The 20,669-nt window shown below is 43.0% G+C and overlaps 1 protein-coding gene across 1 annotated transcript in view; it reads right to left on the reverse strand.

Moving 5' to 3' along the window:
- Positions 1 to 17,547: 17,547 nt before the first annotated feature.
- LOC140736659 (mitochondrial adenyl nucleotide antiporter SLC25A24-like) overlaps positions 17,548 to 20,669 on the reverse strand; it is a 78,786-nt gene continuing 75,664 nt past the window's right edge. Inside the window, exon 10 of the mRNA XM_073062467.1 lies at positions 17,548 to 19,552. Coding sequence (XP_072918568.1) covers positions 19,368 to 19,552 — 185 coding nt within the window. The 3' untranslated portion in view covers positions 17,548 to 19,367. The remainder of the gene's footprint in view (positions 19,553 to 20,669) is intronic.

Consider the following 20,669-nt stretch of genomic DNA (forward strand, 5'->3'; position numbering starts at 1 on the left):
ATTTCTAAGCTATAGTGACTATTCTGTTGTATATCTTACTGTACATACTATTTATTACAAATTACTATAATTTGCACATTGCACAATCAGATGGAGATGTAACATATTTACTCGTCATGTATATGTAGGATGAAAGAAATAAAGTCAACTCAATATCAATACACCCCTTGGTTGGTATATGGGTTAATTTTGTGACCTGCACTTTGACACATAGTCATTGAGTTATAGAAGACTTCTGCACAGAAACAAGCCCGTTAGCACATCTCGTTGGTGCTGAACTATTAATTTGCCTAGTCCCAGTGAAGAAACATATAAATCATACTTCATATATTAATATCAAAATCTTTAATATATATGGATTCATATATTGTATATTAAACCCAACTTGTCCATGCCAAACAAATTGCCTAAATGAGTCAGTCCCATTTGCCTGCATTTGGTTCATATTCCTCAAATTCCTTCCTATCTGTGTACCTGTCCAAATATCATAGAGTCCTCAAACACTACAGCACAGAAACAGGACCTTCAGCCCATCTAGTGTGTGCAGAACCATTAATCTGACTAGTCCTATTGACTTGCACCTGGACCACAGCCCTCTATACCACTCTCATCCATGTACCTATACAAATTTCTCTTAAATGTTGAACTCAAACCTCTAATCTACAACTTGCGCTGACAACTCATTCCACACTCTCACCATCCACTGAATGAAGAAGTTCCCCTTAAATATTTCACCTTTCACCCTTAACACATGACCGCTAGTTCTAGTGGGAAAAGCCTGTTTGCATTTACCTTATCTATACCCCTCAATATTTTGTATACCTCTATCAAATCTTCCCTCAATCGTTTATCTTCCAAGCAATAAATTCCTAACCTATTCAGCCTTTCCCTATGACTCAGGTCCTCCAGTCCCAGCAACATCCTTGTAAATTTTCTCTGTATTCTTCCAATCTTATGTACAACTTTCCTGTAGGTAGGTAACCAAAACTGACACAATACTCCAAATTAAGCATCACCAATATCTTATACAATTTCAACATAACATCCCAACTCCTGTACTCAGTACATCAATTTATGAAGGCCAATGTGCCAAAAGATTTCTTTACGACCCTATCCACCAGTGACTCCACTTTCAAGGAGTTGTGGATCTGTAATCCCCGATCTCTCTGTTCTACCACACTCTTCAGTTCCCTTGTAACTATCGGAATTAGTTGTTTTTATGATTTTAATAAGATATTAGCTGAATTAATGTAAGACTAGAATTGTAGTTTTAATAACATTTTAAACTTCTTTTACAAAATGTTGTGTTTGTCTCCGTCTACTGGTGGCAAAGAGGTATAGCAGCTACATAACAGTTTACAAACACGGTGCTGGAAATACAAAGCAAAGCGCACAAAATGCTAGAGGAATCCCACCCACCTGACTTCACTTATCACCTTTAGCTGGCCTCTTTCCCCTGCCCCCCCCCTTTTAATCCTAGCATCTTTCCCCTTCCTTCTCAGTCCCAAAGAAGGGTCTCGCCCAAAACATTGACTGTTTACCCTTTTCCATAAATGCTGCCTGATCTGTTGAGTACTTTCAGCATTTTGTGTCTGTTGCTTTGCTGACTGTGCAAGAACAATAATATGCCAAGAAGATGCAAATTACCATAAAGAAATGCCTTTATTGAAGCCAAATCTGCTTCTCTACACTGATGGCTGCTCAACCATTGAGGGAGGAATTCAAATGGCTGGTTGGGCTGTTGTCACAGAAAATGAAGAGATGCCTCAGGAAACAAGGCTCATGCTACCTCTGCACAACAGGCCGAACTGAAAAATCACCACAATGAAAGCCATGGAAACGCATTCACAGACAAAACTGCAAAAAGGGCAGCAAGGGAAGGAATGAAGAAAATAGAAGAAAACCTGATAACTCAAACTATGGAAACTAAGTTGAATTCTTGAACATACAAGAAATCAATGCACAGACCAAGATAAATGGTCCTGGATGGAAAATCTCAGATGCAGATGTACTCATTATGACAGATAGTTTAATTAATTATTGTGTGAAACTAAATCAAGTTGTTCAGTCTGATTCTCAACAAGTTTTTGTTGTCTAAAGTGATCCATCGGAAGGAAGACACACCCTGATTCTTGGGAAGTGGGTCCAGACCAATAAACCACACAAGGAACTACTGGGAGCTTAGTGGGAAGGTCCTTAGCAAGTACCGTTAATCACTAATTTGGTAGTCAAGTTCAAAGGTAAAGTGGAGTCAGAGTGGGACAGCTTTGGCTCAACAGGCTTCGGCGTGAACAGGCAGAGGCGAGGGTAGGTTCTGGTAAGTTTTGTTTTGTTTGTTTAGAGTAGAGAGAATGCCTTGCAGGATGTTGGAATGCTCCTCTTGCAGGATGTGGGAAGTCAGGGAGACCTCCGGTGTCCCTAACAATGACACCTACAAGAAGCGCATCCAGCTGCAGCTCCTAACAGACTGCATTAGGAAACAGGAGCAGGAGCTGAATGACCTCCGGATCATTCAGGAGAAAGAGGAGTTTATAGATAGTAGTTTCAGGGAGGCATGTACACCAAAGAAGCAGCGCACAGGTAATTGGGTTACCGTCAGGCGAGGGAAGGGGAAAGGGCACACAGAACAGGATTCCCCTGTGGCCATTCCCCTCAACAACAAGTATACCGATTTGGATTATGTTGGGGGGATGACTTACCTGGGACAAACTGCAGCAGCTGGATCTCTGGCACTGAGTCTGGTTCTGCAGTGCAGAAGGGAGGGGAGAAGAAGAGGACAGCGGTAGTGATAGGGGACTCAATAGTTAGAGGTACAGACAGGAGGTTCTGTGGTCGTGACAGAGATCCGTATGGTTTGTTGCCTCTTGGGTGCCAGGGTCAGGGATGTTTCTGATCACATGCACAGCATTCTGAAGTGGGAGGGTGAGCAGCCAGATGTCATTGTACACATCGGTACCAATGACATAAGAAGAAAGAGTGAGGAGGTCCTGAAGAGTAAGTATAGAGAGCTTGGTAGGAAGTTAAAAAGCAGGACCTCGAGGGTGGTAATCTCAGGATTGCTACCTGTGCCACATACCAGTGAGGGTAAGAAGAGGATGCTCTGGAGGATGAACACATGGCTGAGGAACTGGTGTAGGGGGCAGGGTTTCAGATTTCAGGATCATTGGGACCTCTTCTGGGGCAAGTGGGACCTGTACAAGAGAGATAGGTTATACCTGAACTACAGGGGGACCAATATCCTTGTAGGGAGATTTGTTAGTGCTATGGGGGGGGGGGGGAGGTTTAAACTAGATTTGCACGGGGATGGGAACCAGAGTGCCAGAGCAGATAGTGGTGTGGGGGTGAAAATAAATGATGTTAAAGGTTCATGCAAAGTCACAAATAAAAAGGTTGTGTGTGGTGGTAATAATCTTCTGAGGTGTCCCTATTTCAATGCAAGGAGTATTGTGGGGAAGGCTGACAAGCTGAGGGCATGGATTGACATGTGGAATTATGACATTATAGCCATTGGTGAAACTTGGCAATAGGAGGGGCAGGACTGGCAGCTAGGGGAGAAAAAAAAACAGAGGACATGAGTTAAGGGTGAAGGGGGAAAAGTTTAAAGGGAACATTGGCGGGGGCTGCTTCACACAGAGTGGTGGGAGTGTGGAATGAGCTGCCAGATGAAGTGGTAAATGTGGGCTCACTTTTAACATTTAAGAAAACCTTGGACAGGTACATGGATGAGAGGTGTATGGAGGGATATGGGCTGGGTGCAAGTCAGTGGGACGAGGCAGAAAAATGGTTCCGCATAGCCAAGAAGGGCCAAAAGGCCTGTTTCTGTGCTGGAATGTTCTATGGTTCTATGTTCCAGGGTTCCGACATTTCAGACGTGATAGAGGCAGAGGGATGAAGGGTGGGGGGGAGGGGTGGCATTGCTAGTCAGGGAAAATGTTACAGCAGTGCTCAGGCAGGACAGATTAGAGGGCTTGTCTACCGAGGCCATATGGGTGGAGCTAAGAAACAGGAAAGATATGACCACATTAATGGGTTTCTGTTATAGACCACCCAATAGTCAGCAAGAATTGGAGGAGCAAATCTGCAGAGAGATAGCAGACAACTACAGGAAACAAAGTTGTTATAGTAGGGGATTTTAATTTTCCATATATTGATTGGGACTCCCATACTGTTGAAGGTCTAGATGGGTTAGAGTTTGGCAGTCAAGGTGAAGGATAATCCAAACAGCTTCCACAAGTATATTAAGAGCAAAAGAGTGTAAGGGATAAAATTGGTCCTCTTGAAGGTCAGTGGCCGGCTACATATGGAACCAAAAGAAATGGGGAAGATCTTAAATGGGTGTTTTTGTGTCTGTATTTACTTAGGAAACTGGCATGGAGTCAGTGGAAATAAGGCAAACAAGTAGTGAGATCATGGAACCTATACAGATTGAAGAGGAGGAGGTGCTTGCCATCTTGAGGCAAATCAGAGTAGATAAGTCCCCATGACCTGACAGGGTATTCCCTCGGGCCTTGAAGGAGACTAGTGTTGAAATTACAGGGGTCCTGCAGATATACTTAAAATGTCAGTATCTACGGGTGAGATGCTGGAGGATTGGAGGATATCTCATGTTGTTCTGTTGTTTAAAAAAAGCTCTAAAAGTAATCCGGGAAATTATAGGCTGGTAAATTTGATGTCGGTAGTAGGTAAATTATTGGAAGGAGTACTAAGAGATAGAATCTACAAGTATTTAGATAGACAGGGACTTATTAGAGAAAGTCAACACGGCTTTGTGCATAGTAGGTCATGTTTAACAAATCTATTAGAGTTTTTCAAGGACGTTACAAGGAAAGTGGATGAAGGGAAGGCAGTGGATGTTGTCTACATGGACTTCAGTAAGGCCTTTGACAAGGTCCCACATGGGAGGTTAGTAAGGAAGATTCAGTCGATAGGTATACATGGTGAGGTAGTAAATTGGATTAGACATTGGCTCAATGGGAGAAGTTAGAGAGTGGTAGTGGAGGATTGCTTCTCTGAATGGAGGCCTGTGACTAATGGTGTGCCACAGGGATCGGTGCTGAGTCCATTGTTATTTGTCATCTATATCAATGATCTGAATGATAATCTGGTAAACTGGATCAACAAATTTTCTGATGATACAAAGATTGGAGGTGCAGTGGACAGTGAGGAAGGTTTTCAAAGCTTGCAGAGGGATTTGGACCAGCTGGAAAAATGGGCTGAAAAATGGCTGATGGAGTTTAATACAGACAAGTGTGAGGTATTGCACTTTGGAAGGAAAAGCCAAGGCAGAACATACAAGGTAAATGGTAGGGCACTGAGGAGTGCAGTAGAACAGAGGGATCTGGGAAAACAGATACAAAATTCCTTAAAAGTGGCATCACGGGTAGATGGGGTAGTAAAGAGAGCTTTTGGTACATTGGCCTTTATAAATCAAAGTTTTGAGTTAAAGAGTTGGAATGTTATGGCGAGGTTGTATAAGGCATTGATGAGGCCGAATTATCTGAACAGTGGCCGATTAGGAAAAGGGGAGATGCAACGAGACCTGGGTGTCATTGTACACCAGTCATTGAAGGTGGGTATGCAGGTACAGCAGGCAGTGAAAAAGGCAAATGGTATGTTGGCATTCATAGCAAAAGGATTTGAGTACAGGAGCAGGGAGGTTCTACTGCAGTTGTACAAGGCCTTGGTGAGATTGCACCTAGAATATTGTGTGCAGGTTTGGTCCCCTAATCTGAGGAAAGACATTCTTGCCATAGAGGGAGTACAGAGAAGGTTCACCAGATTGATTCCTGGGATGGCAGGACTTTCATATGAAGAAAGACTGGATCGACTAGGCTTATACTCACTGGAATTTAGAAGATTGAGGGGGGATCTTATTGAAACGTATAAAATTCTAAAGGGATTGGACAGGTTAGATGCAGGAAGATTGTTTTCAATGTTGGGGAAGTCCAGAATGAGGGGTCACAGTTTAAGGATAAAGGGGAAGCCTTTTAGGACTGAGATGAGGAAAAACTTCTTCAGACAGAGAGTGGTGAATCTGTGGAATTCTCTGCCACAGGAAACAGTTGAGGCCGGTTCATTGGCTATATTTAAGAGGAAGTTAGATATGGCCCTTGTGGCTAAAGGGATCAGGGGGTATGGAGAGAAAGCAGGTACAGGGTTCTGAGTTGGATGATCAGCCATGATCATACTGAATGGCGGTGCAGGCTTGAAGGGCTGAATGGCCTACTCCTGCACCTATTTTCTATGTTTAATTTGGAGTGTTGTGTACAGTTTTGGTCACCGAATTACAGGAAGGATATTAATAAGGTTGAAAGAGTGCAGAGAAGGTTTACAAGGATTTTGCTGGGACTTGAGGAACTGAGTTACAGAGAAAGGTTGAATAGGTTAGGACTTTATTCCCTGGAGCATAGAAGAATGAGGGGAGATTTGATAGAGGTATATAAAATTATGATGGATAGGGATAGAGTGAAAGGAAGCAGGCTTTTTCCACTGAGGCTAGGGGAGAAAAAAACAGTGGACATGGGTTAAGGGTAAAGGGGGAAAAGATTAAAGGGAAAATGGGGAGGGGGGGCTTCTTCACACAGAGAGTGGTGGGAGTGTGGAATGAGCTGCCCGATGAAGTGGTAAACACGGGCTCGCTTTTAACATTTAAGAAAAACGTGGCTAGGTACATGGATGAGAGGTGTATGGAGAAATATGGTCCAGGTGCAGGTCAGTGGGACTAGGCAGAAAAATGGTACAGCACAGCCAAGAAGGGCCAAAAAGCCTGTTTCTGTGCTGTAATGTTTTATGGTTCTATGGATACATGCTAGCTACTGTAAATGAGCTAAAGTGACACCAAATTAAGACAGGTGCAGTGAGAAGACTTCAAGCATGCATATAATTATTCAACATTACAGATTTTATTTTGATGTTTGTGTTATGTGTTTACCTACTTTTCCTACTCGTGATGTGCCAGTTGAAATGACTCCTAATGGGCATCACACAAATATGCAGATGCTGTTAATGATTTGAATTGTTGGGGATGTTAATATGTACCACATACCACAAAGTATTCAGCAATGTCAGGCATTCCTGCAGATCCACAATCAGAATCAGAATTAGGTTTAATATCACCGGCATATGTTGTGAAATTTGTTAACATAGTGGCAGCCGTACAATGCAATACATAATATAGAAAAAAGCTAAATTAAGTACAGGAATTATATATATATAAAATAGTAAATTAAAAATTGTGCAGAAACAGAAATAACATTTTTTTAAATGAGGTATCATTCCTAGGTTCAATGTCCACTTAAGAATTGGATGACAGTGGGGAAGAAATCATTCCTGAGTTGCTGAGTGTGTGCCTTCAGGCTTCTGTACTTCTTTCCTTATAGTAACAATGAGAGGACGGCATGATCTGGGTGATGAGGGTCCTTAATAATGGACACCAGCTTTATGAGGTATCTCTCCTTGAAGATGTTTTCGATACTGCAGAGACTAGACTCAAGATAGAGCTGACTAATTTTATAACTATCTGTAGCTTCTTTCAATCCTATGCAGTAGCCCCCACATACCAGACAGTAATGCAGCCTGTCAGAATGCACTCCACAGTACTGTAGAAGTTTTTGAGTGTTTCAGGTAACAAACCAAATCTCCTCAAACTCCAAATGAAATATAGCTACTATCTTGCCTTCTTTATAGCTGCATTGATATGTTGGGACTAGATTAGATCCTCAGATCTCTCAATGAGGATTGGTTCATGTTCCCTTGTCCTACCCTTTCAGAAATACACAATCAGTTCTTTGGTCTTTCTGATGTTAAGTGCAAGGTTGTTCCCGTGACACCACTCAACTAGCTGGTATATCTCACTCTTGTATGCCCTCACATCTCCATCTGAGACTCTGCCAACAATAGTTGTATCATCAGCAAATTTATAGATGGTATTTGAGCTATACTTAGCCACACAGTCATGGGTATCTAGAGAGTAGAGCAGTGACATCCTGACATAGGTGTTCGTGTTGTCCAAGGGATCTGAAGCCATTGAGATTGTGTCTGCCATTGACCTATTGTGGCGATAGGCAAATTGTAGGTCCAAGTCCTTGCTGAGGCAGGAGTCGATTCTAGTCATACCCAACCTCTCAAATTATTTCATCACTGTAGAATTGAGTGCCACTGGATGATAGTCATTAGGGTAACTCACACTACTCTTCTTGGGCACTGGTATAATTGTTGCCCATTTGAAGCAGGTGGGAACTTCCAACCATAGCAGTGAGAGGATGGGAACAAGTATGTTCCCTTTTCATTAAACATTATTGCGATTATGACGTAGGTACTTTACCTGTGGTTCATGATTCTGACAAGAGACATGAATACACAATGTTCATTCACCCTTCATATATATACTGTACACCCTTTATTGTGTACAGTTCTGGTCACCGAATTATAGGAAAGATGTCAACAAAATAGAGAGAGTACAGAGAAGATTTACTAGAATGTTACCTGGGTTTCAGCACCTAAATTACAGGGAAAGGTTGAACAAGTTAGGTCTTTATTCTTTGGAGCATAGAAGGTTGAGGGGGGACTTGATAGGGGTATTTAAAATTATGAGGGGGATAGATAGAGTTGACGTGGATAGGCTTTTCCCATTGAGAGTAGGGGAGATTCAAACAAGAGGACATGAGTTGAGAGTTAGGGGGAAAAAGTTTAAGGGTAACACAAGGGGGAAATTTCTTTACTCAGAGAGTGGTAGCTGTGTGGAACGAGCTTCCAGTAGAAGTGGTAGAGGCAGGTTCAGTATTGTCATTTAAAGTAAAATTGGATAGGTATATGGACAGGAAAGGAATGAAGGGTTATGGGCTGAGTGCAGGTCAGTGGGACTAGGTGAGAGTAAGCATTCAGCACAGACTAGAAGGGCTGAGATGGCCTGTTTCCGTGCTGTAATTGTTATATAATCTCAAATTAAGTCATTTATGTGAACACAATCAACACGATTTGAGAAACAGCACAACTCACCCTATCTATATTATAACCCCAAACATAACTAATTTGGCTGACCGCATTCATAAAGAAGTTACTAAACTACATCCAACCAATGAATAGGATTTCTTTAATTGGATTAATTTCAGTCTTGGAGTAAAAATCTTTACATTACATGAGGAGTAAAAATCTTTACATTACATCTCCATCTAAATGTGCAATATGCAATCATAATAATTTACAATAAATAGAACAGTCAATATAATATAGAGTACACTCAAATCAGATGAGTTCATCAGTCTGATGGCCTGGTGGATGAAGCTGTCCTGGAGCCTGTTGGTCCTGGCTTTTATGCTGTGGTACCACTTCCCTGATGGTAGCAGCTGGAATAGATTGTGGTTGGCAACACACACAAAATGTTGGTGGAACACAGCAGGCCAGGCAGCATCTATAGGAAGAAGTACAGTCGACGTTTCAGGCCGAGACCCTTTGTCAGGACTGAGTCCTTGCAGATTTCCTCATGTTTAGATTGTGGTTGGGATGGCTTGGGTCCCCAATGATCCTACGGACCCTTTTTACACACCTGTCCTTATAAATGTCCTGAATCATGGGAAGTTCGCAACTACAGATGCGCTGGGCTGTCCACACCACTCCCTGCGATTAAGGGAGGTACAGTTCTCATACTTGCTGTTTTTTTTTTGTTCCTCTAAACCATGAATCCCCTATATCTATAACTTGACTCATTTCCCCCCACTTCCCCTCTGAGCCACAGAACCAAATTCAGAGACCTGCCCGCTCCAGCTTTTTCCCGCTCGGTCGTCCCACTTGACAGTATCCAAAGCAGTATACTTATTATTGTCTGGAACAGCGCTGTGTACTGAGTCCCCTCCTTTACTCCCTGTATACCCATGACTGTATCACCACCCACAGCTCCAACCTAATTAAATTTGCTGACACTACATTGATTGGCCTTATCTTAAACAATAACGAGGTGGCCTACAGGGAAGAAATCATCTCTGTGACACAGTAGTGTCAAGAAAACAACATTTCTCTCAATCTCATAAAAACAAAGGGCCCAGGCCCCGCAATCTTATCCGAGAGCCGAGTCCACAAAACTTGAGCCGTCTCTCCTCGACACCCACAATCCCATTCAGGGATGCAGGTAGGAGGTATCTGTATGGGCTACTGCTCCACACCCTCCACTTCCTTGCCCTGGTCCACTGTCCCGACATGCCATTGCGGTTCGTTCTTTCCACCTGGAGGTGAGGAGGGTCCCCAATGCAAGTCCTTTTATGAGGGAGTTCTTCGCATTAGGAAGAACCTGAGGGGATCTCTGCTGGAGGGTGCCGCATAGAGCGGTGCCCTGCAATAAGTTCTTTAGTTTGTACACGGATCTCCCACCCGCATGTCACTTATGTGGGATGGAGAAGACCGTGTACCACATGTACCTGGAGTGTGTGAGGCTGCAGCCCCTTTTTGCATATTTGCGTGGGCTGCTTCTCGCCTTCTGGTTGCATTTTAGCCCCACCCTATCTATATATGGTTATCCAGTAAGGAGGAGGGCATGGAGGGATGAGGATGTCCTTGTTAACTTGCTCCTGGGGATGGTGAAATCAGCCATCCGAGGGTCTTGGAAACAGGTGGCGGGAGGATCTCCCCGGGCAGACTGCCTGGCAATATTTAGGGGGCATGTTCGAGCTTGAGTGAATATTGGAAAGGAACATGCGCAGTCCATGGCAACCTTAGAGGCGTTCCAGGACTGTTGGGCTCTGCGAGGTGTAAATGCCATCAATGATAGAGATGGGAACATTTTGGTGTAATGTCTATTGTCTATTTGTAGTGAAGTAATTGTGTTAGTCACTGTTTTGTATACATTGTATAGCACCAATATTTGTAATAAAAGAATTTTGTTAAAAAAAAGGGAGCTGGTTGTAAATTACAGGAGGAATGGAAACAGGCTAACCCCTATTGACATCAATGGATCTATGGCTGAGATGGTGAAATGCTTCAAGTTCCTTGGCATCCACATCACTGAGAACATCACATGGTCTGTACACACCAACTGTGTCAGACAGTTGAGGAAGTTTGGTATGGGACCCCAAGTTCTAAGAACTTTCTACAGGGGCACAATTGAGAGCATCCTGACTGGCTGTATCACTGCCTGGCATGGGAAACTATACCTCCCTTAAACACAGGACTCTGCAGAGAGTGGTGTGGACAGCCCAGTGCACCTGTAGTTGTGAACTTTCCATGATTCAGGACATTTACAAGGACAGGTGTGTAAAAAGGGTGCGAAGGTTCATTGGGGACCCAAGCCATCCCAACCACAATCTATTCCAGCTGCTACCATCCAGGAAGTGGTACCGCAGCATAAAAGTCAGGACCAACAAGCTTCGGGACAACTTCTTCCACCAGGCCATCAGACTGATGATCTCATGCTGATTTGAGTGTACTCTATATTACATTGACTTCTATTTATTATAAATTAATATGTTTGCAAATTGCACATTTAGATGGAGACGTAATGTAAAGATTTTTACTCATGTATGTGAAGGATGTAAGAAATAAAGTCAATTCATTTCAACAGCCACAGGGCTGCCAATTCCCTTTCCATCTCCCAACAGTCACCTGGGTACCATCCTCCTGAAACTTAGGGGTTACTACCTCCCTGTAGCTCCTATCTATCACCTCCTCATTCTTCCATATGAGCTGAAGGTCATCGAGCTTAGCTCTGGTTCCCAAACATGATCTCTAAGGAGTTGCAGCTCAGTGCATTTCATGCAGATGTAGCTATCAGGAAGACTGGAGGTCTCCCGAAGTTTCCACATCTCACACAAAGAACCTTCCACTAACTCTGGACTCATTTTCACTGCACTAGCTATGTACTAACAGAGAAAAAAAAATCTTGCAGGACTCAGAGGCATCATATGTGTTTCCCCAAGCCTGTTGTGCCAAAACCAGAGCACTTCAACGCTGTCCCACTCAACAAGGGCCACTCCGCTTACATCTCCTTTCTTTTTATAGGCTTAAACCATGACTCACTCCCAATGAGACCTAAGAGTTTTCAAATGTGTCCCACCCCGCAAGATGTTGCCCTCTCAGTCACTACTTCAGTGACTCACTCCTGATAAGATTTGCAGTTTTCAAATTGCTCCTGCCCTGCAAGATGTCACTCTCTCACTTGCAACTTCAAAATGTCCTTTAAATCCTCCCTCAACCACTTCCTTTGGCAACTGGTTCTATATAACCACAATCCTCTGTGTGTAAGTTTAAATTCCCTTTAAATCTTTTTGCTCTCAATTTAAATCTAGTTTTGGACTCCCCTATCCTGGGGATTAGGCTGTGCCCATCTACACCATCATGAATTTATAAGCCTCTATAATGTCACCCTTTATTTCCTCCTTCATGTAGTTCTTTCTCTTCTTAAGCCAATCACCCCTACTGGGGTTTACATAGGCAGGTGATAGCAGCTCAGCAGAATCCTTTGCTCTGGGCTGATTGAAGGTTGGTTGGTCCTGTGGCTTCCACTTTCACCACATGACTTCATACATCTCAGTGAAAATGCTTCCTCTCCCACGGGTGAGGTCTTTGGAGCTTCTGTAGCTCTGGGCTTTTACTGGATGGGGCTGTTAGCCCCATGCCCAATCATCCTTTCGCAGGTGGGCTTGGGACTATTCACAGTGGAGGTTTATCATCCTTCACTCTAGGTAAGTCAACAAATACTAAGGGTTCCTGTTATCACATGCTTTCAATCACCCTCTGTCTCCTGCTACTAAACCATCATCAAATAAGAGATATTGAGAATGTGAGTATGGTGACGCTGCCAACTGGTTAGTATGGTGTCTATGCTACTTGAAATAGCTATTTGCATTTGCAAAACGGTGGCCTAATTAGGAGAGCCAGCACGGATTTGCATGGGGCAACTTTATTGGGTTTTTTGACAAGGTGATAAGGGTGATTGATGAAGGTAGACCTGAGATGTTGTCTACATGGATATTAGAATGCAATTGTCAAGGTCCTTCATGGAAGGATCATCCGGAAGATTAAGATGCATGGGATCCATGGTGAATTAGCCATTTTGATTCAGAACCAGATTGCCATAGAAGACAGAAGATGATGGAAGGGAAATGTCAGCTGGAGGTCTGTGATTGGTAGTGTTCCACAGGGATTTGTACTTGGAACTCTGCTGTTTGTGATGTATATAAATGACCTGGATCAAAATGTAGATGGGTGGGTTAGTAAATTTGCAGATTATAGGGAGATTGGTGGTGTTGTGGATAGTGTAGAAGACTATTAGGGATGTGATGCTCTATAAGGCACTTGTGAGACCACACAGAGTATTGTGTGCAGTTTTGTGCTCCTTATTTTAGAAAGGATATACTGACATTGGAGAGGGTTCAGAGAAGATTCACGAGAATGATTCCAGGAATGAAAGGGTTACCGTATGACAAACGTCTGGCAGCTCTTGGGCTGTATTCCCTGTTCAGGAGAATGAGGATCTCATAGAAACATTCCGAATGTTAAAAGGCCTGAACAGATTAGATATAGCAAAGTTATTTCCCATGGTAAGGGAGCCTAGGACAAGGGGGCATGACTTCAGGATTGAAGGACATCCATTTAGTACAGAGATGCTGAGAAATTACTTTAGTCAGAGGGTGGTAAATCTCTGGAATTTGTTGCCACGAGCAGCAGTGGGGGCCGTTATTGGGTGTATTTAAGGCAGAGATAGATAGGTTCTTGATTAGCCAGGGCATCAAAGGGTATGGGATGAAATAAGGTAGCGCAATGTTGTGCTGAACATGTTGCTACCTTAGAAATTACAAGGCTTACCTACAGCCCTCTATTTTTCTAAGCTCCACGTACCTATCCAAAAAGCTCTTAAGATACCCTATCGTATCTGCCTCCACCACCGTTGCCAGCAGCTCATTCCACACACTCACCAGTCTCTGAGTAAAAAGCTTATCCCCAGCATCTCCTCTGTACCTACTCCCCAGCACCTTAAACCTGTGTCCTCTTGTGGCAACCATTTCAGCCCTGGGAAAAAGCCTGATTATCCACACGATCAATGCCTCTCATCATCTTATACACCTCTATCAGGTCACCTCTCATCCTCCGTTGCTCCAAGTAGAAAAGGACGAGTCCACTCGATCTATTCTCATAAGGCATTCTCCCCAATCCAGGCAATATCCTTGTAAATCTCCTCTGCATCCTTTCTATGGCTTCCACATTCTTCCTGTAGTGAGGCGACCAAACTGATCACAGTACTCCAAGTGGGGTCTGACTAGGATCCTATATAGTTGCAACATTACCTCTCAGCTCCTAAATTCAATTCCAGGATTGATGAAGGCCAATACACCATATGCCTTCTTAACCACAGAGTCAACCTGCACAGCTGCTTTGAGCGTCCTATGGACTCGGACCCCAAGAGCCCTCTGACCCTCCACACTCCCAAGAGTCTTACCATTAATATTATATTCTGCCATCATATTTGACCAACAAAATGAACCACTTCACACTTACCTGGGTGGAACTCCATCTGCCACTTCTCAGCCCAGTTATGATCACATCCTCCTCAGGGTTCCTTTACATTAAGTTGACTAATAAAATCTGGGCTATTACACAGCACCCAACATAAGGTAGCCTTTCCCCTCATAAACTCGAGTACACGCTGATCTAAAAAGCAATCTCATAGGCATTGTACAAGTTCCCTCTCTTGTAATCTGATACCCTGATTTTCCCAATCCCCTTGCATATTGAACTACCCCATTACAATTGTGTCATTACCCTTATCACATACCTTTTCCAGCTCCCTTTGCAATCTCAATCTCACATCTTGGCTACTATTTGGAGGCCTATATATGATTCCCATAATGTTTTTTTTTTACCTTAGCAGTTTCTTAATACCATCTTTTACCAACAGAGCCACACCACCACTTGGGCCTTCCTGCCTGTCCTTTCAATACAAAGTATATTCTTTTACGTTAAGCTCCCAACTATGACCTTCTTTCAGCCATGACTCAGTGATGCCCACGTCATACCAACCAATCTCCAATGGTGTCACAAGTTTGTCCACCTTATTCCGAAAGCCACTTGCATTTAAATACAGCACCTTCAGTCCTGCATTCTTATGAATTTTGCCTCTGTGGTCCAACTTATCTGTTTGCTCTCTCTGTAGTTGTACCTACTGTATAATAAAGGGAGCCTTTTCTGGTTGGCTGACATTGACAAGTGGCGTTCCACAGGAGCCTGTGCTGGGACTGTTTCTTTTTATGTTATATGTCAATGATCTGGATGATGGCATTGTGGCCATGTTTGCTGACAATTCGAAGATAGATATGGGCAGGTAGTGTTTAGGAATCAGACAATCCTGAAAGGACAGACAGATTAGGAGAATGGGCAGAAAAGTGGTAGATGTAATACAGCGTTGGGAAGTGTATGGTCATGCACTTTGGCAGAAGAAATGAAAGGGTAGACTACTTTCTAAATGGAGAGAAAATTCAAAAATCTGAGGTGCAAAAGGACTTGGGCGTCCTCAGGCAAGATTCCCGAAAGGTTAATTTGCAGGTTGAGTCAGTGGTGAGGCAAATGCAATGTTAGCATTCATTTCGAGAGGACTAGAATATAAAAGCAAGGATATAATGATGAGAATTTATAAAGCACTGGTGAGGCACTTGGAGTATTGTGAGCAGTTTTGGGCCCCTTCTCTAAGAAAGGATGTGCTGACATTGAGACGGTTCAAAGGAGGTTCACAAAAATGATTCCAAGATTGAAAGGCTTGTCACATGAGGAGTATTTGATGCCTCTGGGACTGTACTCACTGGAATTCAGAAGAGTGAGGGGTGACCTCTTTGAAACCTATCGAGAGTTGAAAGGCCTCGACAGAATGGATGTGGAGAAGTCTAAGATCAGAGGACAGCCTCAGAATAGAGGGGCGTCTTTTAGATCACAGATGAGGAGGTAGTTATTTAGCCAAAGAGTGGTGAATCTGTGGATTTCATTGCCAAAAGCAGCTGTGGATGCTAAATCATTGGGTATATTTGAGGCAAAGTTTGATAAATTCTTGATTAGTCAGGGCATTAAAGGATATAGAAAGAAGGCAGGAGATTGAGGCTGAGAGGATAAATTGGATCAGCTGTGATGAAATGATGGCAGATTGATTGGCCAAATGGCTTAATTCTGCCTCTCTACCATTTGGTCTTCTGAAAAAGCATCCTTCTAGAATCAGATTCACAATTATCACCACCAGCATGTGACGTGAAATTTGATAATTTAGCAGCAGCAGTTCAATGCAATACATGATCTAGCAGAGAGAAAAAATAATAATAAACAAATAAATCAATTACTTATATTGAATAGATTCCACTACACACCATCAGATGCAGTCGAGGCATTGAGTTCAAAAGTCAAGAAGTTCTGTTGAAGCTTTATAAAACTCTAGTTAGACTGCATCTGGAGTACTGCATACAGTTTTGGTCATCCTATTATAGGAAGGAGAGGATGCAGAGGTTCACTAGGATGTTGCCTGGATTAGAGGGCATCTGCTATAATGAAAGGTTGAACAGACTTGGATTCTTTTCTCTGGAGTGGCTGAGCCTGAGGAGAGATCTGAAACAGGTTTATAAGAGTATGACAGGCACAGATTGAGTAGACAGTATCTTTTACCCATGGTTGAAATGCCTAATACCAGAGGGCATGCATTTAAGGTTAGAGGGGGTAATTTTAAAGGAGATGTGAGGGGCAAATTTTTTTCACAGCGAGCGGTGGTAGAGGCAGACATATTAGGGACTTTTAAAAGACATTTGGATAGGCACGAAGAATTGAGGAAAATGGAAGGATATGGACTTTGTGTAGGTAGAGGGGATTAGATCAGTTGGCCATTTGATTACCAATTTATTCGGTTCACTACAACATTGTGGGCCAAAGGGTCTGTTCCTGAGCTGTTCTATGTTCTATGGCTGTTTCACGTCACCTCTCAGCCCAAACCTGGATCTTGTCTCATCAGCAGACAATTATTCCAATTGTAAATGTGTAGCTTTTTGGTGTAGTTTTATGTTCATGTGTCTACACTGAAAATATTGAAATTAATTCTGTAATTGTAACCATTGAATTTCTAATTGAGTACAAAGATTACAGAAGGTGATTAAGAGTGTAATGTATTTTTTTCAGGGAGATTCTGCCAACAAATTCTCCGGAATGTGAGTGTGTCCTGAATGACGAGCTGTCACATCCACAGTCTGGTCTCATTCCATTTGAAATATTCAGGAAATGCATCTGATGATGTTTGGCCATGGTAATGCTACATTAATCAAGCATTTCTTTGCATGTTGGTGTTGTGCTCGAAAATCAAAAATTCAAAATCTAAGTGAAATGAGAAAATATTGGAAAGTCTGAGTTTCACAAATTTAATGTTTGTTCCTCCTACAGATCTGCCTGACCCTCTGGGTGTTTCCAGTGTTCAGTGCGGAATGAATTCACCTGCAGCCACACCCTTAGACGATTTTGTTCAACTGTGATTGTAGTTTTTTTGGGTGAGGCAGGAGTCATACTCAACCATCAGGACAGTGAACATGAAGCCATTTCTACAAATTATTGTAAATATACCAGAGTAATTTATTGATAAAAAGCCATGTAAATCCAATATAAAAAGAAATACGTAAGTACATGAACAAGGGAGAGAAACAGAACCATCCATCGTACATGAACACTTTAGACGATCTGAATTGACACTCTGCTCCAACTAATGCCACTATTTATTTAATGTGTATCACAGGCTGAGTCACACTTCAGATCTGGAAATTCACTGACTCAAATCACTGAGGGAATCCCCACCCACTATAAAAAACACAAGAGTGTAAAGCGCAGATTTGATAAACGTATCTGATTTGAATAAAGTGCAATCTATCCGAAGCAAGAGATTATTTAATAGTTAGCAGAACTCAAGACAAGCTAAAAGCCAATTGATAGATTTTATTCCCAGAGATTGAAGGTATGGGGAAGTAATCTGTTAAAATTCCCACCACCAACAGAAGGCATGATGTTTCTCAGATGGGTAAGAACTGAGGGTTCCCTGAAGCTTCTGCCTGATCAAGAGTAGAACAAGGTTTAAACACCACCACCATTGGCAGTGCAATTTTTGGAGTCATTAACAACAGGAGTTCCTTCAGTCTACTGAGTCCCTCACAGATAAAGGGAAAGGCTCTCCCAGCCCAGCGTCTATGTTAACCACCAAGGTCCAATCCTACACTAATTTCACTTTCATTAAACTCCCACATTTCCAGATAAGGACATAGGCCAACAGATAACCTAATCATGTTCATGTGGCTGTGTTCTGCATAAATTGATGCTGTGATTTCTATATTATAAAAATAATCATTTTAAATAAGTCACTTGGTTGGACTATAAATTGCTTCAGAATGTCAGAAACTGGAGGGTTAAGAGCTGTGTAGGAGGGATGGGTTAGATTGATCCTGCAATAGGCACATCATCATGGCTGAGAGGCCTGTACTGTGCTGTAGTACTGTTCTATGTTCGATCTTAAAAAGACTTTACAGTGGTTATGGCTAACATTAGGAAATGTGACTAGGTTTGCCAGTTGGGCCTGAAGGGCCTGTTTCTATGCTGTCTGAATCTATGACTCCATTTTACCCTCATCCACATTTACAGCCAATTAACTCATTAGCATGTCTTTAGGATGTGTGAGGAAGCTGGAGCAGCTGGGGGAAGCTCATGTGATCACAGGGAGAACATGCAAACTCCACACAAACAGCACAGGAGACCGGGATTGAACCCAGGTCCCTGCGGGCGTGAAGCAGTGGTTCTACCCATTGTGCCCACTGGATCCACAATTCTACTTCCCTCACTTTCTCCAGTAACTAATTGCCCAATCCCTTGACACTCTGGTGTAAAATTAGGAAACCTCTCTATGATGTTGACCTTCTGCACAGCATGAGTAGAAGATTCTCTCTTGGTTAGAGCTCTTAAAACTGAACTCAGAGATTCTGCAAATGCTGGAAATCCAGAACAACAAATACAAAATACTGGAGGAACTCAACAGGTCAGGCAGCATCTATGGAGAGTAATAAACAGTCGATGTTTCAGGCTGACCCCCTTCATTGGAACTGGATTGGAAGGGGTAAAAATCTCTCGAATCTGTGATCCATAGATGTTTATGGTCTGGGGAACATGATATGAAGATAGTGAACAAAGATCTTGTATAGGGAGCTCAATGGTCAGTATGGACTCAAATGGCTGAAGTGCTTGCCTGTACTCTGTATGACTCACTGACTCTTGGAATTACAGTGCATAAGGCTCTGGAGTGCCTGAAGGTTGGGGACTTAGGCTAGATTGTCAGACACAAGGAGGGAGTGGGTTTTGATGATCTGTTCCTTGAGTGGATGCTCCTGGCTTTAGGTGGACTGTAACCCTAAAGCCGTCCTCATACGTTCGTAGACCACATAGCTGATACTGACAGCAGGAATCACCTTCATGAAGTTGGGGGCCAGTCCTCTGTAGAGCCCAAAGGGTCCCTCTTTAGCCAGAATCTGCCGGAAGAGCTCCATCATGCTGAGCTGTTTCGCTCCCTCCAACGAAGCTGAAAAGATAAGGGTTCCTCTGTTCACCAGGGCTCCAACAGGGAATAATCTTAATTCGTTACCCTGGAAGGGGCTGGGCTGCTAACAACTCCAGCAATGAGGAGCCAATCACTGGGGTGGGAATGGGGTCACAATCTCCCCTGGAACTAACTGGTTTTTATAGCAACTTGAAAACCAAAACTGCTGGAAATACTCAGGTCAGGTAACGAGAGCAGCAAGGCAGTCAGCCACTTGGCCCCTTGGTCCTGTCCCACATTTAGCAGAATCCCATTGAAATCTGGCGAATCTTGAAAGGCCTAGAATTGAGGTATTTCACAACCTGAGGTCCACAGACCCCTTGTTTAATCATATTGGCCCTGGTATAAAAAAGGTTGGGAACCTTTGGCCTAAACAGAGTGGATGGGGCAAGGATACTTCCTTTAGTGGGGAAGTCTATGGCAAGAGGGCACAGCCTTAGAACAGAGGGGCATCCATTTAGAATGGAGATTAGGATAAATTTCTTTAGCCAGAGAGTGGTGTATCTGTGAAATTTGTTGCCATAGATGCCTGTGGAGGCCAAGTCATTGGGCATATTTAAAATGGAAGTTGATAAGTTCTTGATTAGTAAGGGTGACAAATATTATGGGAAGAAGGCAGGATAATGGGGTTGAGAAGGAATATAAATCAGCCATGACTGAATAATGGAGCACTCTTGATGGGCTGATGGCCTAATTTTGCTCGTATGTCTTATGGTCACATTCAATATGGCCATGACTGATCTGTCCCAGGCCTCATCTCCCCTTCTGTGTCAGCTCTCCATCATCTACAGTCCACAGATGTGTCAAACATTTACCTCCCTCCTCCTTAACCACCAACCCCCAGGCTCCAGTCTCCACACCCTCTGGGGTGCAGAACTACAGAGATTCCCCTCCCTTTGTGAGGTGTCCACTCCCTAATCCTAAACTGTGTTTCCTTGTTCCAGACTCTCCCACTTCATGAACATCTCCACATTTCCCCTATCATGTCCCCTCAAGGTCTGAGAGGTTTCATTAAGGTAATCCCTGGTTCTGTCTCGTTTCTCTTGACAGGACAACCTTCTCGCCCCAGTAACTAAACCAGTCTATTCTGGACTGTAGT

Source organism: Hemitrygon akajei, chromosome 12, assembly GCF_048418815.1.
Source record: "Hemitrygon akajei chromosome 12, sHemAka1.3, whole genome shotgun sequence".
Taxonomy (NCBI): domain Eukaryota; kingdom Metazoa; phylum Chordata; class Chondrichthyes; order Myliobatiformes; family Dasyatidae; genus Hemitrygon; species Hemitrygon akajei.